The 23,713-nt window shown below is 45.6% G+C and overlaps 1 protein-coding gene across 2 annotated transcripts in view; it reads right to left on the reverse strand.

The window, feature by feature from the left end:
- BICDL2 (BICD family like cargo adaptor 2) overlaps positions 1-23,406 on the reverse strand; it is a 125,634-nt gene extending 102,228 nt beyond the window's left edge. Inside the window, exons 1-2 of one of the 2 annotated variants that reach the window (XM_085618516.1) lie at positions 23,143-23,406; positions 4,273-5,171 (exon numbers count right to left, since the gene is read on the reverse strand). In XM_085618516.1, the coding sequence (XP_085474642.1) occupies positions 4,273-4,605 (333 nt within the window). In that variant the 5' untranslated portion in view covers positions 4,606-5,171; positions 23,143-23,406. The remainder of the gene's footprint in view (positions 1-4,272; positions 5,172-23,142) is intronic. The other variant, XM_085618517.1, reaches the window with a different exon arrangement.
- Positions 23,407-23,713: the final 307 nt, after the last annotated feature.

The following is a 23,713-nucleotide window of genomic DNA, read 5'->3' on the forward strand; positions in this document are numbered from 1 at the left end:
TACTCAAACTACCTGGAGTGCAAACCAACACAGAATACTCAAACTCACAGGATGGCAAACCACAACAGAATACTCAAACTCACAGGAGGGCAAACCACAACAGAATACTCAAACTCACAGGAGGGCTAATTAGAATACTCAAAATCGCAGGAGGGCAAACTACAACAGAATACTCAAACTCACATGAGGGCAAAACAGAATACTCAAACTCACAGGAGGGAAAATCAAAACAGAATACTGAAACTCACAGTATGGAAAATCAAAACAGAATAGTCAAACTCACAGGAGGGAAAAACAAAACAGAATACTGAAACTCACAGAAGGGTAAACCAAAACAGAATACTCAACTCACAGGACGGCACACTAAAACAGAATTCTGAAACTCACAGGAGGGCAAACCAAAACAGAATAGTCAAACTCACAGGAGGGAAAAACAAAACAGAATACTCAAGCTCACAGGAAAGCATACCAAAACAGAATACTCAAACTCACTGGAGGTCAAACCACTATAGAATACTCAAACTCACAGGAGGGCACACCAAAACAGAATAGTCAAACTCACAGGAGGGAAAAACAAAACAGAATACTCAAGCTCACAGGAAAGCACACCAAAACAGAATACTCAAACGCTGAAGCCAGGCCTCCAACGCTGAATGATGACGGTTATAACACCAATGTGGTGTTATGCGCTTTAAAGCTGAGGGGAATGTCACCTGTCACTTGGCTGAAAGAAGAACCTGCTTTCTTAAGATTAAGGGGTGGCCCCACAGGGTGTGTGAAAAAAAGAAAAAAAACACTTTAATATGGAGCTGAGGTCCTTCACTTCAAAAGAACTGCAATTATCCAATTTTGAGATGAGAATTCAGTCTTGTTTCTTGAGGGCAGAATGATTCAGCCGAATGACGCCTTCCAAACACTAGTAATCCCCAGGCCAGAGACGGATCAAGATATTATGCCGATACATATCTTGTTATTAAGGTTTAGCCTCCCTTGCTCGAGGAAATGAGATGGCATTTCTGATTGCTCACATTAGTGGTTCGGATGTTCTATTAAGCAGAGTTTGCTATAAAACATTTCCTGGTGGACCATGAGCTTCAAACGTTTTGTACCATAAGGTCTATTTGTAATGAACATGCTCACCTCTTGGGACATCCTGGTGCTGAATAACAGATGTTTATTGGTACCCAACTCACTGGTACTCATTCTATTGGTTTCGGCGGAGTGTGGATGGATGGGACAGTGGAAATACTGACCTTCTATACCATCAGGAGGGCAAAACGTACTAAAGCTGTGGGGAGAGTGGACAGTTAGGACGTCCCCAGACCGTACTCTAATTTTACGGGTGGGAATGAGGTTCCCTTATAGCTTACCCACCGCGCACTTCTGTTTTTGACCTCCCCTGTGACATTCCTATGATGCAATTCTTGCCTCCTACTCGCCTGAAGTTTCGGTAATGATAGGCTACTGAAGACCATAATCTACAGCATCCTTCTCTGGCCTTGTCTTCTCATGGGCTCCATTATGAGTTCACTTTAAATTTAGTGGAGTCAACCACAGCAGCTAAAGGCCACGGTCTGGGCAACACTGCAAAATCTATTGTATTCCATCCAGCCGCATTAGCTGCTCAAAACAGATCAAATCTCCAGGTGAATCACCAGTGAGATGTGAGGCATTACCAGGAACAGAATAACAGATACAGGTCGATATTGAAGGTGTGGGCCCGCAAGGTGCTTCCCTTCATCCTCGGATGGGAACTGCATGCCAGGACAGCCACACGGACCGAGGCGGACCCTGCCCTGCATGGTGAGTTTTTCCTCCACTCAGTCTGTCGTCTGGGGAACCACCCATCTCCCAAACCTCCATCGTGAGATTGCTGCATGAACGACCCCCAGGACCTCCACCGTAAAGGCACAGCCTTTTTGTGAGGGTGAGGAGGAAAGAAATGCAACTTCACCTCCTCCTGTGGCCTGACAATCAGCCCGCATGAGACCATACTGACTCTTTCTCAATTCTTTACTCTCTTAAAAACCCTCACAAGAGAATAAGGCAGGCTCTCCTCTCCTGAGGGTCCATTTTCAGTTCCTCTTCATCACCAATCAAAAGCACGTGGCCAGAAGACCTCATTGCTATCATCAAGGGGAAAGGACAGTCTTCTCCTGGTTGGGGTCATACATGGGTCACTCACAGTTTGTGCCATTCCTCCTACTTCAGAAATAAGTTTTCCTCTGCTGTGGCACCACGCTGGTGGAGTATGACATCTTTAATAATAATAATAATCCATACTAGTAAAGCACGAACATATCACCCCTTAAGGTTTCAAGGCGCTGGGGGGGTAGAGGAGATTAAGTGAGCTACTGCCCAGAGTCACATGATGCGGAGCTGAGCAGCCGTTGGTGCTAGGGATAGAACCGTAAACCCCGCGCTCCAGAGTCAGCCGCTTTGGCCGCTACGCCACACCTCTCTGCTTTTGGCAAAGCTGTGTAAACCAAAGTGACCTTGTTTGCCATAGCGGATATATCTACTCCTCTTCCCACTTCCTTTTGCTTGTTTATGTAAATATCATTAAACCAGCTGTTACGGTGGCTCCATACATTCAGCTAAAGGACACACTCAAGCTGCCAAGTACAACATAGACTGTAATCTTTTCCGCCTGCCCAGGGAGTACCAGGGGTGGAAGTCCCTTTGCCACAGCCTATGTGAGCTTGGGCTCAGTGCCACAGCACAGGTAAGTCCTCTCTTTCTGAAGCGTGCAGAAGGACGAGACACTGGTGTCTTCTGCTGCACACTTTTGGGAATCAGAAATGTTGACCTAGAGTGCAGAATGAGGTTCACAGCCAGCTGTACAGCAAGTGACAGGTTTTTACACACACACAGATTTCCTCTATTGAGTCAATACACATGGTCCATCTGAACGAAAGACATTGTAATGAGTGGACTTTTCCAAGATCATACAACTTTTGGTCAATATAATATACAGGGATAGAGTGTATTTGTTCTGCACCCAACATGTAATTTACAAGGCCACATCTCACCCTAACCAATAGGAGAAATGTCACTTGACAACATCTTGCATTGACTGCTGCACCACTTCATAACTTAACCCTAACCACTAGCCCACCACCACAATGTGACTTGGGTGTCCAGGTATAAAGTGACTAACTTTCTTCAGCAGATGAAAGAACTTTTGGTAACTTGAGTGGCTGGCAATGCCATCATAAGTGTTCCCTTACATCTCACCTGCCGCTGTCCAAAGACTCCTGGCAGAAGACCCACAAATGTCTTCCAAACTATACTGACCGCATCTTGGCTCCATTCTACTGGAGCCAATTTCCATTCATCGTGTTCTTGCATACTTTAATGTATTCCATTAAGCTATCATCTTCGGAGCTACATCCGTTGACTTCCAGCAACATTTGGGTATCATCTGCGTGGGACTGGATTCGCAGTTTACTTCACCTTTAAGTAGTGGACTTACATGAATGTTAAAAAAGCACAGGTAGAGCAGGGATCGCTTAAGGCCCTCCACAATGCACCCTCGTGTCATCAGAATAATGACACCGTAACCGCACTCTAGAGAAGCGGTCCTGTAAAAAAAGATGCTAACCACCAAGATTTTGTCCCCGTAGCTGTAGCAATGTGGTTCATTCCACTGAGGAGTGTAGGATGGTCACTGTATCGAATGTAACAAAACAGTCTGGTAACACTAAAAGGGATTGGTGGCCACAAAATGTAGGTGAGCCGATGGTGTCTACCACATTTAGCTCTACTGTCCCATGGCCTCAAAGAAAGCCTGATTATTCAGGATCAAGGATGTTGTGGTTGTAAATCAGAAAATCAGGTGTTCCACATAAATCTGCAAACAAATATAAAATCCAGAATATTGACCATAGAGGTTAGATATTATTTACCGAATATCGTTAGCAAAACATTGATATATGAAAATATTGTGGGCTAAATATTGACAACAAAAAATATGTTCAAGGCAAGAACATGTAGCTTAGTATAGATTTTCTACACGGATCTCCGACTCTGTGTAACTTGACGATATACGTATCATCAAGGTACTCATTATACAGAGGTGAAGTTAGGAATAGTAAATCTACACTTAGCTATGTATACTTGCTTTCAATATATTTTGGTACTCGATATTTAGGCCACAGTATCCTGGCATAGAGCTTTCTACATACCACTGCATTACTGTATAGGTCTCATTCTTGAAAACATTAACACAAACATTGTTTTAAAAAAGAAAAGAAAATGCAGACGGCTTACCTCCATCTTGTCAGTGAATTCCGCCATGAGATTCTCATTGCGGCGGCCCAGCTCCTCATTGCGTTCCAGAAGAGCCTTTCCGAGCTCGGCAGCGAGCAGTAGATCTTTCTCCTTCCTCTGAAGCAGCAGAACAGGGTCCTCCTCCTCTTCCTCCATGACAGTGCCCACCAGATCCCCTCCAGTGTAGGAGTCCTGCCGCTCTAGAATGAATGGATAGAAGTGCTCCTCCATACTCGGAGAAATCATCCCAGTCCTACGGAACTTATCCCTTCGACTTTTTGCAAAGAGATTCAGATCTCGGGATGTTGGGAAGTCAGTCTTCATGGAAGTCATGGTCCCTCGTCACAAGCCAAACATGATAATCCACCAGGGCGCAGAGCTTTTACTCTAGTGTCTCATCCAGTGTTCTTAGCCAACGGTCTTGTGCAACGCCCTACTGCAATGTTCTCATTCAATGTTCTACTCCAACCCAAAATTGTAATCCAATGTTCTACCTCAGTGTTCAACTCCAACTTCCTTAGACCACCATACCATCCAACTTACGGATTCAATGTTCAGAACCAACTGAAGTCAGCATCCAATGTTCTACAGCTATGTTCTTGTTCACTGTTGTTCTCCAGCACTCTCATCAAGCGGTTTCATCCAAGGCTACCATCCAATGTTAAAATGCAGGATTTAAATTTAACCGTGGATTCTAAAGCTATTGTTTACTCCAGTGGTTTAGTCCAGCAGTCTACTGTAACTTCCTGTTCCAAAACTCAGATCCTGTGCTCTAAGCCAATATTCTGTCCAACAAGTTCCTCCAGTGCGTCTTGTGTTTGGGATGACCGCAGGTCCTCTTCTCGACTGTTAATGCCGGGTTCCATTCCATCTACATATCCATTCTGCCCTCATCTGGTCTGCAAAGACAGAAGAAATAGTCAGTGGGACCTCTTTCTTAGCTCCTAAATGTGACCTGTGCCTAGGGTATGGACTAGAATAGATGCCCACCTAGTACAGGCCTCTAGCCTATTCTCCCACACCACCATGGATTCTAATGGATTCTAGAGTATGGTTCACTGCAATAATGCCCCCTGGTCAGGACACTATGAATGAAGAAACAGACACTTTAATTAAAAAAATATTTTTGTACGATTAATAAAATTTCTGCCCATTCTACCTCAGCATATATCAAAATTAACTTGACATCTTCAAAGCAAATCCTCCAAGAATGAGACAAGGATAATTGTACCGCCCTGCACACATAGCATGAATTACAACACCGTCTATTAGTGAGCATGTCACGGATGCTGGGTGTGCTACAGCACCCCAGGGAGTCTCAAGGTAGTAACACCCATGCAGTCCCGAGGTGCCTCCCTGTCCAAATCACAGTAACAATCATTATAAAATCTCATGCAGTATCTATTGTGTGTGGGAAGCTTGTAGTACTGCATTGAATGCTACACCTAATCTGTGTGTGGGAGAAGCCTGCACTTCTGCAGCATGTGCTGTATCTGTTCTGTGAGCAAGGGAAGCTTACACTTCTGCTTCACATGCTGCAGATGTTCAATGTGGGAGGGAAACCAACGGAGCTGCACTACTACTGTGTGTGGTATTAGTGCCATCTGATGGAAGCTTGCACTACTGCTACTGTTAGATTAACTGTTCTGTGTGTGAGGGAAGCTTGCACATATGTTGCTCGTGGTGTATCAGTTCTGCATGAGTGAAGCTGGCACTTTTGATACCAAACTGTAGTTGTTCTGTGTGGATTATGGAAGCTTGAACTGTTGATCGTTGCTTTGGGAAGGTACTGGATGCGAGAGAAGCTTGAAGATCTAAATAATTGCGCGCAATTCATATGCTATTTATATCGGAGACTCGAAACCTACATTACTCTCCATCCCTGAATCTGCCTCGACTGCTTCTCCTCATTATCATGTGAGTGTCAAGGAGGTTCTTGGCATTTCAGTGTCCTTGCAAAAGTATCTGGTTCCCGAGTTTCCACTGACAACAAACAATACTTGTAACAAAGGGTTACCCTGTTGCCCTAGTTTCCAGGCGAAGTGGCCTGGCTAGGTGATGCAGGGCTGGGATTTGTTGATGTCAAAGAAAGGTGTATTGGAATGTGTGTTAGAAAGTGAGAAAGCGTATGAATGGTGCCTTCATGCACAGCTTTGTAAGTTATTTGAGGTCAAATGTTTGGTCCGAGGGTCAAGTATTCAGGCAGGTACATAGCAAAAGTAGGAAGGACAGAGACAGCTCAAATCACAGGTTTTTGGTTGAGAAGGGATATCTGTGGGGGTCCTGAGGACAGCAGAACCATGAGCAGGCCCTCGGATCTCCCACTATGTTCACCCGAGCTGAAAATGTTGGGCACCAGTGAGAGGAGGTGGAGTAAATTCAGATCCCAAATCTCTAGTCAAGGCAATCTAAAAGAAGGAATGTGAGATCCGCAGCAGTGGTGCTGGAACAATTTGCAGACTGGGGATGCTGTTATCAATGTTGCATCACTGAACTAATGTACAGAAAGCACATTTTCCATTGAAATGACCACTAAATTTGCACAGATTACAGTTTTACTGATACAACTCTATGTGGTGCACAGATGATAATGTGTGGAAATTGGGTTTCAGCAAATATTTGTTATTTGCGCATCACTAAGTACAGTGTCTTGAATTGTTTTGGGCCCATGAAAGTCTTTGTTTCCATCACAATTATAAAAAAGGGCTTCATTTGTGCTTTCCTAACTGGTTTTTTATTTTGAAATATTTATACAGTTAATTTATAGGTAGTAAAACGTTATTTTGAATTAGAAGAAAACGACGTCCTACACCCTTTCCTTTCACACCATCAAGATTATCACATAGTTCACTTTACAAAATCGTCACATTTTTCAGTGAGAGAAAGAAAAGTGAAAACACCCATCTCCATGTTAAAAGAATAAGCAGCAATTTGTCAGAGAACTAGACTGACATTTGACCACTTTCTTTGAACAGCACATCAAATGTAACAAGATAAAAACAAAATGTTAAGTCATCTTTAATGCTTGTTCATCTTCTGAACTCCTGAATGGTTATTTTGGGGCTGCAGCATCCACACCCGCGCCCCTATTTCCAGTACCCAGGGTACAGCTCAACCAAGAGTCAGGCTGGCGATTTAGACCTCTCACCTTGTTACTGGCTGACTGTCAGAGCACTGGCGTAACGAAAATTGAGGGGGCCTCCCTGCACGGTACGTAGAGGGGCCCCCTTCGGGCTCAATCAGGAGCTCGCCGGCCAGAGTGCAGTGCCGAGGGGGCCCCCCGCACCGCGGGGGCCTGTGTTACACCCCTGTGTCAGAGGTAGCAACAATTCTCGTTCCTGGACAGGTCTTTTTACTCACATTATTTTAGTTTGAAATCTTTTTATTGAGTTATCAACAAACGCGATGCAGTGAGACATAGGGCCTAAGTTACAGGCCGGTAGCTGCTGTGTTGCTTCGCAGAGCATCAATAAAACATAAAATAAGAGCTCCCCCCCCCCCCTCCCTTTCCCCCCCATCCCTCCCTTTTGCGTCTCCTCCCCTTTCTAGATGCCTGAGCAGCAAGGTGAAAAGCAGGCCTAGCGCTCCATTTTACCCACATTATTGTGGAGAGACTGCCTACAGGCTCTCCTCAGTAATGGTCCACCATGTCCCTTAACTTGGGTCCCTTGGCGATGCTCACGTCCAGGTAGCGTGTGTGAGCGATTTACTGCATGGAAGGAAAGCGGTCTTTGCTTCTCGCTCCTGCCCCTACAGTCATGCTCCTCTGGCTGAAGTAACACCCCTGGTTTTGCAACTATTGTTTACAGTTCCTGAGAAGTTGCTGATTAAAGTCTCAGTGGGTAGATCACCGGCAAGTGGGATCTGGTGAAGCCTCGGGGTCCGGTGTCCCCCATGTTGTGTGGGTGCTGCTGCAGCGACCACCTTTCCTGTGACCACATTCTGATGACCACGGGCAGTGGGGGGTTCTGTTCCTTTACCTGCACTTCCAACATCACAATTTGATAGAAATGAAGGAGGGACTTTGTACTATGACCTCAATGACACAAGGCGCACACTGCAAAAACCCTAACAGGCCACCAAGAGCAGAGATTTACCCTCACACGAAACAATCACTGCAAAAACCCTAACAGGCCACCAAGAGCAGAGATTTACCCTCACACGAAACAATAACTGCATAAACCCTAACATGCCACCAAGAGCAGAGATTTACCCTCACACGAAACAATCACTGCAAAAACCCTAACAGGCCAGCAAGAGCAGAGATTTACCCTCACACGAAACAATCACTGCAAAAACCCTAACAGGCCACCAAGAGCAGAGATTTACCCTCACACGAAACAATAACTGCATAAACCCTAACATGCCACCAAGAGCAGAGATTTACCCTCACACGAAACAATCACTGCAAAAACCCTAACAGGCCACCAAGAGCAGAGATTTACCCTCACACGAAACAATCACTGCAAAAACCCTAACAGGCCACCAAGAGCAGAGATTTACCCTCACACGAAACAATCACTGCAAAAACCCTAACAGGCCACCAAGAGCAGAGATTTACCCTCACACGAAACAATAACTGCATAAACCCTAACATGCCACCAAGAGCAGAGATTTACCCTCACACGAAACAATCACTGCAAAAACCCTAACAGGCCACCAAGAGCAGAGATTTACCCTCACACGAAACAATCACTGCAAAAACCCTAACAGGCCACCAAGAGCAGAGATTTACCCTCACAACAGAACATTCCTACGCACCAAGCTCTGCAGAAGAGGTAATGAGGAAATTACACCTCTTCACCTCGGTTGGTAGGGATTCCCTGAATTATTTTGTAATGGGACTAAACGATTCATTTAACAGCAGACGTTTACACACACATATTGGCTACAATGCCACAGGGTGTACAGACAGGAAAAAATAAAAGTGTGACGTTTCCAATGCTTTGGCACAGTACTTAAAAAACATAATACTTCTTCGTAACATAACGTGTGTATTTCAGATACTTTTTGTTACCCAATTCAATGGTATTAATTTTATCAGCCTCAGAAAGATGAAAAGCTGAGAAGCCCCTCCTGGATTGGACCTGTACTCATGAGATCAAACAAAAAGTCCTGGAGTGGGGCCATTCGCCCACTGCCCCACGAGCAGCCTTTTTTCATGCGTCACTAAGAAAATAAATTGTGCGCAGTTCCTTCAGGTCTGCTATTGTGACTCGATGAGCCAAGAATGTCTCAGGTTAATCCCCTAGGAAGGCAGCCCTGGCTCCCCGGTTTCCCCCGTGGCCAGCCAGCCCCGCCTCTCGCCTCACAGGAGCAGTGCACTGGTTTCCGAGGCTCTGCCCTGGTTTCTCTCTCGGTTTGTACGTGGTTCCTGGAGTTGTTCAGCAAGAAAAGCAAGTTTGTGTTTATGGAGTAACGACACCTCCATCCCTCCCTTCACCCTGCTGCTGCATGCAGGCACTGGAGTCAACCCTCTAGGTCACATGGTCTCTGTTCAACTCTGTCCCAAGGAGCAGCCTGGCAAGTGACAGACTCTGACCCAACCCTTCTGGCTTTTCTGAGAAGTGTCTGACATGTTCCACTTACCCAGTGTCTGCTAGACTTGCAAAGACACCTGCTGACGTGGCTCAGGTTGCATCAGACATGAAGCTGCTTCTGCCCCGGCCCTATAGGCATTTATGAGGCAGAAGCTGAACTTATGAGTGTCTCTGCCCCACCCCAATAAACATACTTACTATGTCATAAGCCAGCTGACCTTTCAAAGCCACCAGTCTCCCCAGAGACGTTTTAAGGCATACATAAATCAGGCATTTGCACAGGACCCGCACCTTCAAATGGGGCCCACCGAGAAAGTAACATTTCTATCTAATTTACTTACATGTCCACATCTCATCCACTCACCTCTTTTCCTAGCTCTACCCCTGAGCCTGTCTCTCTTTGCCCAGTGGCCACGTAAATATTTTTTTTAGTGCCCTGGAAAGACATATTTCAATTGTTTTTGCGTGAACCCCGTTGCTGAAAGTTTGTTTGCCATCATTTCGGCTTCAATTAACAGAAAAGGGGGAATACAATTCAAAATTGTTTCAAACGGGGGGCCGCAAAATATGTCTTGCCCAGGGCCCTAATAATCTTTAAGACTACACAGAGTCTCCCATTGGCTTGTTTCCCAGTGCCATGGTCTGCTTGACCGCTTTTATTCAAAGAATAGTGTTTGCTTAATTTTGGAGTTGCGATGTAGCATATATTATATAGGGTGTACCAACAAACGGTCACAGAAAGCTGTCTTGCTACAAAAAAAACACACAGGCACGTATCGGGAGTAAAAAGGTAAGAAATCACAACAGTAATACCGCCTGCAATAATATCAGGAGGTAAGTACTAAAGATAGTTAGGTTTAGTTTTAGGTGTGATGTTGTAGGTTTATTATGTAATATTCACCTTACTATTGTTTACATTCATGTTGTATGTATATACCAGAATGTGTATTATGTCCTCCTACACATATGTAGACAATATTATGGTAGGATACCCTGAACCGATTAAAAGCCTGCATTTTTGTTTTCCATGTTCTGCCGAGATATTTTTGCAGACCGATATGTTCGAGTTTAATATTGTGGCAGAGAAGCCATTTACACTCAGAGTGTAAGAACAAAATACCCAGGAAGATCCAGGAAAAGGAGAAGTCAAAAATAAGGGTAAGCTGTATTGGACTTGGGACCTGAGCAAAGGCCATGCTGGGTAGAAGTGCGCATTACTGGTGCCCACCTTGCACTCTGGGCAGAATGCACTATTCAACAGAGGGGATGCACAGGAGAGACATATGAAAACCTGCGCCCACAGAACCAACTCCAAAACATAAATGTGGCGGCTGCGCACAGCATGGCAGGAAATCAACTGGAATGTTCTGGAAGAGGCTAGTGACACATCCAGTCATCTTTGGAGTTGGACTAAACAGTGTTTGAAGCTCCTATTTACACGAAGTAAAGAGTCTAATTAAGATTGGCAAACCCAAGATGGCTGTCTTTGACAACATGTTCAAGTCCTGTGGTTAGGGTTTCAAATAAAGAGGTACAGATATTTCTATCTCTCACATGCTCAGTACCTATGTCTTGAATGGGAAGTCTCTGTGAAAGTCAGGAGCAAGACTTTAACATTCCCAAAAGACCACACCACTCACAGGAGGCTAGGAGAGCATGCCGCGTGCGCTGAAGTTTGTCCAATGACTCTTTGGCTTATGCCCTTCCAACTGAGTCCTAAGAAGCGCGGAGGAAAAACATTTTTTTGTGGCTACACTTACACCTTTTCATTTTGTAAACAAATGTTATTTACATTTTCAATACAACAACCACTTGGAGCACTTACACTGGCTCCTTTTACATCTTTACGCACCAAATAGAACAAAATTATTTGGAGGAGCCCAAACAAGTTGTTAGAAGGACTGGGCCAGGTCCATGGGCCATCCTGGCACTCAAAATTGACTTGAAGATCAAATCTTTGGTGTAACCTTAACTATAGAGCACTGTTGTATTGTGTAAATCCGTGCTTACGCAGAGTGTCCTTGTTATGTAATGTTGAGTAAATCTTGTAGCACAAGGTCACCTTTTGTATGGTTCTAAAGCACTTTCAGAGCCAAGGCGGCATTTACGATTCATTAACCAGAATTCAAAAGGGTCTTTTGAAATGGACATTTGGTTGTGTACATCAAACAAACAAACATGTATGTAAAAAATTAAACAGGGAAAATAATCTGCATCTGCTACACCCACGACATTAAAAATAAGAAATGTTAGAAAAAGAATTGCATCACTCACAGACATCTGATCACTTAGTGTCACGTGGTCCTTTTAAAGTATGGATGACCGGCCAATCAATCCCTCCCTACATTCTGGGCCCTGGAACAATTGAGCGTTACCTTATCCCAGAGTCAGGAAGTGTAGCAATTGCATAACTACAGATGAAGCCAAAAGCAGCAGGCAGGGCTGTAAGCAGGCGTAGGTGATGTGTGGCACTTACACTATGGGTGGACACTGGACAAGCCTGTGCTAGAGCTGCAGATCTTCTGCAAGTCTAGACTGGGAGTGACAAGTCGGGGTTCTTATTTTGACACCAAAAATATGGAATCGCATCAGACACTTGTGAACTCCAAGAGGTGGCCAAGGAATAGTCGGTGGAAGGCACTGAAAAACCACAGATCATACCCACAAATGAGTAAGTCAGCCAGAACGGATTCTGCTAAAAATAACAGAGACCTACACACATTCAAACCCACGCGAATCACTGCAAAGAGCTATAAACCCGAGATCTAGGTCTTAGAGACGTCATGATTCAGGCTGGAGGGAATGGCGAGGTAGCAGCACGAACACAAATCCATCCCGAAACTGTCTGCAAGGGTGGGAGCGGCACACGGCAGAAAATGCATTGCAACACCCTAGCGACGTCGAAGGAGCACACATCTCATGCACAAACGTACTGTGTCCATCAAAGTAGGACTAGATTTTAATACAGAACACATTAGTCAGCGGACGCTTACACTACCAACCCGACACAGGTGAATGGCATCAAAGATGAATGAAGCATTGTGGGAGTTTAGAAAAAAATACTTGGACCCGGCGCCTTCACTGTGGCGAGGCACATAAGAGGAGCGCGGCCCGCAGTCGTCAGCCGCACAGGCCGTGAGATGGCAGAGGCTTTACTCCCACTGTGTGACCACGGACATCTTCAGAGAGCTCACCTGTACGACTGCCATTCCGGTGCCATTTCTGACCCTGTCAGGGTACGACAAAGCAAACACAAGGAGATGATGGACGGAGCTCTGAAACTTTTCAGACACTCACCCCCAGTCACAGATCTGGGTTGAGTCTATCATCGTTCTTTAGCTCACTTAGTCACCCCAGTTTAGACTCAGCTATATGCAAATCAGTCTTGACCCTGTGCCTCATGGGAACAGTCCAGGCCGAACTGCCAAGCCAGGTCCTCCCTGGACTGGAAACAAGCTTCCTAGGACCAGTTTCGGGGTAACACCCCTAATCAGCCAGGCTAGCTTGAATCGAGAGGCAAAGCGAGCAAGGGACCCACGTCTGGGCAGACCCTGCCAACTTAGGGCGAATAAAGCAAACACAAGGAGATGACCACACTACCAACCCGACACAGGTGAATGGCATCAAAGATGAATGAAGCATTGTGGGAGTTTAGTAAAAATACTTGGACCCGGCGCCTTCACTGTGGCGAGGCACATAGGAGGAGCGCGGCCCGCAGTCGTCAGCCGCACAGGCTGTGAGATGGCAGAGGCTTTACTCCCACCGTGTGACCTTGGACATCTTCAGAGAGCTCCCCTGTACGACTGCCGCTCCGGCGCCATGTCTGCCCTGTCAAGGCACTGGTACTGCTAATGCTCATTCATGCTTTTGAGAGTGCCAGTGGGAGAGCCGTCTCAACAGCACCACAGGCTCCCAGACAAAGCAGTGCACTGGGCCCTGCCTACGTAACCACTCCCAGGAATACAAATACTTAATGGAAAATTTGTGTTAAATTCTGGTCTGCATGGGGCCCCCGGGCAACTGCCCAGCGTACCCATGCATTAAGACGGCACTGGTAGGTGGCATCTCGTAGGGTGGCCAGTGTGGACTGCTACTCCGTGTGCTGTGGCGTGGCAGTGCCACACCGTGCTACACATGGTGCAGGACAGCCCATGCGTGGCACAGCAGATTAATGTTGGGCACAATGTTGAAAGAGTGCCCGTGCATTGGACTGCACGTAGTGCAGTATATTCACCAAGACCGACTAAACACATCATGCATGTGATGCCAATGTTCCCAGTGCAAGACATGCCACTTCCTTCTCTGGCAGCCACTGATTGCTCCACGCATGCCAGCTGGGGGCTACAGTGACATGATGGTCTCGTGAGTGCCAGTACACATGCAAACACACAGGCATTCACAATATCCATGACTGCGTTGACAGCAGAAAACTTGCCACGTCACACGAACACTGAATTACGGCTGCGTAGACTAGAAGGTATGTAAATAAGACTTCTAGGTGCATGTTTGCATAACGGTGTCATGCATGTATGCATACCCTTTCCTCACAGGTATGTCCTGACATCCCCTGGGCAGCGGGCGGCACGTGCTCGGAGGTCCAACAGGGCACACCTGTGGCATTGCATAGCAGACATCGGACTCTGATATCGGGATTTACATGCCTGGTTCATACTTGTGCGGTGCCACCGTGCTCCTGAGCTGAAGAGACGGGGCTAGCGTCACCGGCTCTGTTCCCCACAGCACCACACTATGTCAGACCTTATGCAGTGACCTCAAGCGTGGGCTCCATCCACCCCGGAGCCTGCAGCCACGGTGGGGCAGAGGGACCACGGGGGGTTCTGGCTTGAGGCTCCATTCGGTGTCGCCCTTTTCCCCTAGATTGCCCGGCTAGAGGCTGCGGTCTGAGAATGAGATTTAACAGCTGTCACTCACAGAGAGGGCCGGTTTTGGGGCGGTGCGACCAGTGCAGCCGCACCCAGGGCTGGCCTCGGTGAGGAGGGTGTCGCTCAGTTGAAAAATAATGTTAAAAGTTCGGGCTGCAGAGTTGATTGCGCCTGGCAGTTTTAAGGCAACAATCAAACAGTCGAGATAAGGCTGGTGACTAATGTTCCTGCTGAAGAGGGATCAGAGTTCTGTCTAGTGGCAGTCTTGACTCATCATAACATAGCGCAGAGGGTTAAAGTGCCTGCTGCAAAGAGCGTGCACCATGCAGATCACAGAATTGAATGTGAGTGAACTATGAGTAAAGCGACAAAAAAAATAATACAGGTCAGACAGGGGCTATGAAGAGATAAAGGGCACTTTGTGGGGTGGTAGTGAGGAAATTCGTTTTAAAGGAGATTATGGGGGCGCCAAAAAAGAATGTGACACAGGGCGCCACCACGGCTAAGGCCAGCCCTGGTCACAGATAATGAAAGGCCTTCTTGTCAGTTGCCAGCTATGCCATCCTAAGGTACCTATGGTGTCACATCACAGCACCCCTGCAGTACTGCCACATGACACTGGTAACCCCTTCCATTCACTGCGCGTGGCTGGATGATTATGTGCAGCAACACCCAACACACACCCAGCACAGCACGTAACAGTCACGTGACAGCAGCCTCCCTGCTACCCACCCTCACATCATTCATCTCCTCAAAGACACTCGTGCCAAAGGCACAGGGTCAAGACTGATTTGCATATGGCCATGTCTGAACTGGGGTGGCGTAGTGGGCAAAAGAACGATGGATTTAACCCAGATCTCTTGACTGGGGGAGAATGTCTGCATTGTCAGCATTCCGTCCATCATTTGTTTGTTGTAACGCTTTTCGCCCTAAGTGGGATGGGTATGCCCAGACGAGGGTCCCGTGCTCACTACGCCACTGGAGTCAAGCTATCCTGGCTGATGACGGCTGATAGCCAGAAACCGGTCCTAGGATGCTTGATTCCGGTCCAGGGAAGACATGGCTTGGCAGTTCGGGCTGTACTGTTCCCATGAGGCACAGGGTCAAGACTGATTTGCATATGGCCATGTCTGAACTGGGGTGGCGTAGTGGGCAAAAGAACGATGGATTTAACCCAGATCTCTTGACTGGGGGAGAATGTCTGCATTGTCAGCATTCCGTCCATCATTTGTTTGTTGTAACGCTTTTCGCCCTAAGTGGGATGGGTATGCCCAGACGTGGGTCCCGTGCTCACTACGCCACTGGAGTCAAGCTATCCTGGCTGATGACGGCTGATAGCCAGAAACCGGTCCTAGGATGCTTGATTCCGGTCCAGGGAAGACATGGCTTGGCAGTTCGGGCTGGACTGTTCCCATGAGGCACAGGGTCAAGACTGATTTGCATATGGCCATGTCTGAACTGGGGTGGCGTAGTGGGCAAAAGAACGATGGATTTAACCCAGATCTCTTGACTGGTGGAGAATGTCTGCATTGTCAGCATTCCGTCCATCATTTGTTTGTTGCAACGGATAATTATGTGCAGCAACACCCAACACACACCCAGCACAGCACGTACCAGTCACGTGACAGCAGCCTCCCTGCCACCCACCCTCACATCATTCATCTCCTCAAAGACACTCGTGCCAAAGGTATCTAGCAAATTGTGGTCTGTGGGGGACACACAATTGTATTGTATTGTAACTGTATTTATATAGTGCTTACTACCCCTGATGAGGCTTCAAAGCGCTTTTCGGCGAGTATCACTGTACTACAGAACCCAAAGAGGATTAGTGGTGGATTAGTATAGGGAAATAGGAGTTAATTTTCAGCGGTGGACATAAGAGTCTGGTAGTTGGATTGAATAGGATAACAAACGGCAGTGAGTATGCCTAAAATAGTCAATTATAGTATAAAAAAGGTTCCTACTGTTCCGTTTTTACTGACTTTTACACATTTACCCAGACAGAAAACTATGTTTTTCTATCTGTTCTCCTTTTTAAATGCAGACAAATAGAGAAATTTGTAAACCTCCCCAGTTTCTGCATCCGAAACCCTGTAAGATCAGATGGTCCGGAAGTGGAGTGTATGATATTGTACATAAGAGAAATCACACAAAACAGCTAAAAACTCGTGGAAAGTAGACAAAACAATCTAAAAGCATGCAGAGCTTCCACTTACATGGTGGGTACTTCAGTTTGAATTGCTTCACAGAACTGCCACTCTGTAGAAGACTCAGCTTTCAACTAAAAATCCATCCCGTCACAATCTTCTGCCGCCCCGCCGTTGGGCACCCACCTGCTTCACAAACACAGCCACGGTGGCGAGGAGCAGGAGAGGCCATTTCTAAATCAGAAGGGATGACCATTGTGTGGCAGGGTGTCTTTGAAGATCTCCCCCCCCCCCCAGCTCTCCATCCCCTCCTCTCCCTCCAATGAGATGGCAGTGGCACAAGACCCTACTACATACAACAATTTGTCAGCCATAGATTTCCAAAGGGCTCCAAGGACCTGATCGGCAGCAGAGCTCTTTGCTGCCTCGTTGGGGGTATAAAGCACAATATATATGCTGCAATACAATACAATGCAATGCATACACCTTCGCACTTCAATTCCCTTATGTGTTCAGGAGGCGTGTCTAGGCACAACGTGATTTATTCTAACAGTGACTAAGTGGAGCAGAGGGGAATGGCAGTGTGACGCAAATGGAGCTGGGGTGAAGTTGAACATGTGTGCACTGTGGGCGAGTGAGTATGCAGACCTGAGAGGCGGTTAATGGGTGTGATCCGTGTGGGAGAACCCGTTGTTGACTGGTTGCCTACCATGGTCCTTCCATGTTACTATATAGCTAAGAAATGCATGGCTGGACCTTAGCAAGGAACATTGTTATAGCTTGCTAACTCCTCAGGAGGCAGCATTGATGGCAATGCTCTTGAGGGCACTGTCTCTGCAGTGGTGGCAGTGTTTAATTTCAGCCGGTGTGGCCCAACAAAACTCATGTTTGGGGACTAGCTCTCATTTTTCCTCAACAGGCCTTGATCCAGAGCAATAGAGAGAAAAACACAAAAGGTGGAATGAAGGAGGAAGAGAAAGAAGGAAAAACAGTGACAAGAGGAGAGGCGGGTGATGGACACGAACCTGCAAGAGTGAAGTAAAGTGGCAGGAAGAGACTGGTGGTGGAAAATAGAGGCATGAGGTGGAATCAAGACCACGCAGCCTTGGTATTCAGTCACTTGACCTTGGATAGCGCTTGCTGCAGGGTTCTGAGAAAACACTTTTGAGTCTCAGCACTTCTCTTTTACAAATTAAGCACCGTATGGTGGGACCAGTGGAAGGGGTGGCGTGGCCTTCTGCCATGACTTGCTGCATTGCTTCAGCCAGTGTGCCAAACATTTCAACAGTGCAGCAGTGTTTCTGCATCGGTGTAAAATACAAGCAACCCATTAGGGAACCTGGATAAACAAAACAATGTATAGGATAATGGTGCACCTGGGCTCACTTGAAAAAATATAATGTAGTCAGAGAATAGGTAACAGTTTACCTTACTGAAGAACAAATCAGGAAACCTCGGTTATTCATGTTATTTGAAATTACTGTTGGTTAGTAAAAATAAAAAATGCCAGCACATAACTAACTCGGGTTCAGTTGAAAACGACTCAACCTCACACAAAAGATAAACTATACAAAAATGTTGTTTAATTCATTATAATCATGTAAAGCGTATCTTAATGGCACTCAGTGCTGTACTATGGTCACATAGAAGTGATACATGCATGCTTCATGTAAAACACAGTGTTATTAAGCACACACAAATCTGTGTCATGTGGCAAAATTAGGACATCAGCTAAAATAGCACTAAAATTCAAATGAAGCCTTTTAAGTATTTGAAACTCACATATTCCTCCTAATAAATAAAAATAAATATTGCCTTGCTTTATCTCTTAAAAATCTTTCTTGGTGATGTAAATAAATAAAATAGTGCCAGTACAATCAAATTACCAATATTAAGAAACCGTATTTGTATGAGGGAGATCCCCTCACTCCAGGTCGTTACAGGCACTGACTCCAATCTTAAAATGTTCACCTGCAGATCACTGTTATCGGTGTGCTGGGCTAAATACTTCAACGTACATGGGACACTATTTCCGGCCACCACCACCACTAAGAGGTCTGAGGGCACAAACGGGCAGTGCATACAAGGAAAACAAAGCAGTGACTTAGCCTGGATGGCCAGGGTGATGAAACACCACAGCGTGAGACATGCAACTATTTAGGTCATGGAATTTGAAACTATATATAACCGGCTGGAGTTGTGAAATTAGGTGTTTTCTGAACACTTTTAGAATCGACATATGCATCATCCGCATGTGTAAATTTCCACAATGAGAAATACTCCTCTGCGCCCACGTACTTGCATGCGCAGTGACAACTTAAGGAAAAAACAGGGACAGAGGTATTGTAAGAGGAAATGTGCACAAAAGGCAAGCTATGCAACACCAAATCAACACTTAGATGCTGAAGTCGCATATCCTAAGGGCCCGCGACAGTCAATCATCTATGGTGGGGGCATTGGCGGACTTCCACCGTTACGTCAACATCAGTCAAAATATCAAAATGGTGGCAAAGGAGGACACAAGTGAGCAGGCTGCTGGTGAATTCAATCTAAAAGTGCTGTCAGTGGATGACATGAGAGTGTTTTTTGCATGGAGTGGCACATTGAGCAAAACAAACAATGGACTGGAATGCTGCCTCACTTTGAGCAGTGATTGGGTTTAATTCAAGTATTCCACCCATTATTTTTCTTTGCCCCTCAGTGGACGACATTCACCGGTAGGTTACTGACAGTTAATTAGATATAAAATAAAAGTGCTTTCAGAAGAGTGCATCCGCAGTATGCCAATAATAGCCAATTATTTTATTTAAAAAAAGGCTCCTACTGTTCCGTTTTTACTGACTTTTACACAGAATTCCAGACAGGAAACAATCTGTTTTCCTACCTGTACTCCTTTTTAAATGCAGACAAATAGAGGACTTAGATGGTCTTTCGAGTGTCCGTCTCTCCATGATGTTACTCAGGACTGCCGCATGTGCTTATCCTGCAATGCTAATGTAGTTGGTGAATGCATATTTTTACTGTACCTCCCTTCTTACAGTACCAAAATCCTACAAACAGTGACGTGCGAGTGTGCATTTATCAGCTACATAAATGTGGAAATATGCTAGTTAAAATTGAATCTTTGCACCAAAGAAAAAATAAATATGGAGGTTAGCCAATGATATGAGAGAAAAAAATATGGTTGATAACCAATGAGATGAGAAAAAAGTAAGGATGAAAATAGATAGAAATGTACAAAGAATAAATACCTTAAAAACAGGAGCACTAACTATAAACTGTCATCAGTGTGAACATCCACTAGGATTGACAACAACAATGGATTATAGGTCAACGTGTAGTCCATGGACGACATCCAGGAGAACATCATCAGCAGCTGTTTAAATCTTACATTGCTGTCATTGGAGTGACTCTACCAAAACGCCAACAACCGTTAATTATATCTTGTAGTAGCATCCATGGAGGGTATCCAGGGGTATGTAGACAACAGTCAATCAAACCTGTAGGTGTCATCAGTAGAGGACATGGATCAGCACATCATCGACTATAAATTATATCTATAAGTGTTGTCCGTATAGGACATCAACCAGTACGCCGATGATCTTCAATGACATTTAAAGGGTCATCTGTGGATGGCATCAAGCAGAGGACAGTCTGCTAAATCCACCAGTCCTGGACATCCACCAGTGCATCAGTGACACAGTCAGTCTTATCTAAAAGCATTGCCAGTAGTAGATGGCCACTAGTAAGCAGACTACCATCTATATGTTGAAGTGTCCTCCGTGGACGACATTCGGCAACAAGTCAGCCACAGTCAAGTAGTTGAGGGTATCCATCAGTATGTCTATGAGGGTCAACTCAGTCTAAAGCGTTGTCAGTGTAAGGCATCTACGCGCACCCTGAAAACAGCCAATTACATCTAAATGTGCTCTCAATGGGCGACATCCACAGGTACATCATTATCAGTCAATTACATCGTTAAGTGTAATCTGTCTAAGACATCTGCCAGTACGCCAACAACAGTTCATTATATCGTGACGTATCATCTGCGGAGAGATTTCAGTAGTATGTCAACTACACTGAATGAAATCTAAAAATTGTCACCAGTCATGGTCATCCACCGGGACTTTAGTGACAGTCAATTATATCTGAAAGTGTTGTCAATCGTGGTCATCCACCGGTATGCCGATGACAGTCAATTACAATTAACTGTGCTCTCAGTGGAGGACAGCCATAGGTATATCAATGTCAGACAATTCCCAAAGCGTCATCCGTCTAAGACATGCACCGGCATGCCAACAACTGTCAATTATATCTTGACGCGTCATCTGTGGAGGGATTTCAGCAGCATGCCAACGACAGTGAACGAAATCTAAAAATTGTTATCAGTCGAAGTCACCAGCACGTCATTAACAGTCAATGATCTCTGAAAGGGAGGTCAGTCGTCGTGGTCACCACCATTATGCTGATGATTGATGATTATAACTAAATGGGCTCTTAGTGGAGGACACCGACAACTACACCAATGTCAAGCAATTCCCTTCCAAAGTGTCACCTCAGACATCCATGAGAACACCAACTACAGTCAACTATATGCAAAGTGTCATCAATGGTGGACATCCAGCAGTGCAAAAGCCACAGTCAATGTATATCTAACAGTGTTGTCTATTGAAGACCCACCAGTGTGCTGATGATAGTCAATTACATCTAAATGGGCTTCCAGTGAAGGACTCCTACAAGTGCATCAATGTCAAGCAATTACCCTTCAATGCGACATGCGTCCAACACATCCATCAATAGGCCAACGACAGTCAACTGTATCCCAAAATGTTGTCAACGGTGGACATCCAGCGGTGCACCAATCATAGTCCATTATATCTAACAGGGTTGTCTACTGAGGGCCTCCAGTGTCAGCTGAACTTCAAAGGGGTGTCAACGGAGGACAGACACCGGCACATCTACGCCAGCCAATTACACGCAAACCCGGTCAGAGGCGAAACCAGTAAACCAATCAACAAATTAGGCACCTGCTGCCTGCTTGTAGTCTGATTAAAAGGTCACGTGTTTGAAACCAGGCAATGTGACGTCAGCCTTCCATCTTTACAAGGCGGATAAAGTGAACAGTATTACACTAGATAACAATAACATGTATATAACAGCGCTTAGAAACTGTAAAATCTGGGTCTGGAGAGCTATGTAATAAACACGTTATCAGCGATAACCCGTACTGTCCTCAGTTTAGGACATTGAAGTACACGGAATAGTAAATGATTTTTTAAATTGTCATTGGTTGAAGATATTCACCAGCCCATCATGACAGTCATTTATATGTAAATGCACTGCGCAGGGTCAAAGACATACTTTCCGTAAATTGTTAACTCCGAAAGCACACGTCTTTATGCACAAACAGCTAAATATGTAATTTATATGGATTAACATTTCACCAAAAAGACCATAACACACAGCTACCATTTGTAAACCTGCTCTCTCCCTCTAATTAAATTCCTCACCCTTTTGTGACGACGTCACACGGTGTCATCTCAATGTTTCCATGAATAGACGGATTATTTTTCATACATGTAAACAGCAAAGATATGGTGACTGCTCCTTTAAAAAATGTTATGTTGCGCCTGAGTGAGGACACCATCTGTCCCATCCCGGGATGTTTCCAGGCAACTCACAACAGGCGTGCCCGGGGTCTGGCTCCTGTGTGAGGAACTTCACTCACATTTACAGACACTTTCGTATTTTATGTAACGTACAATTGTAGTTCGTGGTAAGCTGGCCCGGTGAGCACAGAGTCTGCTGATCAGTAACTTCATGGTGTCGACAACATTGTATTTTATAGTTTCGATAACACTATGCGTTAGGTCTCCACGGCCCTCTACCGATGTGGGTTGGAGTGACTGAATGGATGAAGGAATCATGGCACAGCTCAAATAATCAGAACCTACGTTATTTAAATAGTGCACCTACACACCGAATTGTTCTAAGGTTCGGTAAAGAACAGGGCTATTATTCAATAACACGACAGAGTTTTTGTCTTAATGTGGAAGAATTAAAGTCAGAGCCAGTGATGTGGGGGTTGGAACAAGCAAGCAACTAACACAGTCTGTGCTTCAGCAGGCGCAGTACCCCTCTGAACTTTCCTACTGTAAGTTGAGGCGATGACTGCAGGTTACACTCACGGGTTTTAGGAGCAGGGGCATTAACCCAATGAGCTGTAGCGTATTGTGGGTTATACTAAGGCCCCTGGAGTCAGTAGTTGCTGGCGGATTCTTGGTGCTGAAGAAAGGTTACCTGCGACAGACGGACTTCCGCGGTGACAGGTGCACTGGTTCCCCCGGGACTCCGCAGCTATGGGTTACACTCCGCGCCTTGTATTTTCCGCCTTGTCCTGCGCCCGTTTCTCATCCCACAGCTGTTTGTTCGCCTTCTTCCCGGTGCTTCTCTCGGTTTCGGAATCCTTAGCCCTTTTCTCCTTCCTGGACTGCCCTCCCTGAGGGCGGGCACCGAGAAATCAGAGCTTTCAGGTGCATCTTCCGCTGGCGTCACGGGCGCTGGAGCCTCCCTGCTTGCTTGTCCCATCACAAAGTTAAGGGCTTGGTTTGAGGGAGTGCTGCCGCCACCTAGTGGAAAAGGCGTGTATTATATACAACCCACAGTGTGAGGCAATTTGGTGGAATGTCGTCAAATGTCTCAGGTAACATAGGCTCCTCCCCACCAGCTCCTTTTTCTGACTGAAATATCTGGACGTGGGACGTTATCCCCCAAAAGTCAAGGAGAAGAACCTAGTACTCTCTTTTATTTACAGCTCATAGAACGGTATGAAGCGCTATATAAACTATTATCATTGCTGTATGAGCCCGCG

The sequence above is a fragment of the Triturus cristatus genome, chromosome 7 (assembly GCF_964204655.1).
Source record: "Triturus cristatus chromosome 7, aTriCri1.1, whole genome shotgun sequence".
NCBI classification, from domain to species: Eukaryota; Metazoa; Chordata; class Amphibia; order Caudata; family Salamandridae; genus Triturus; species Triturus cristatus.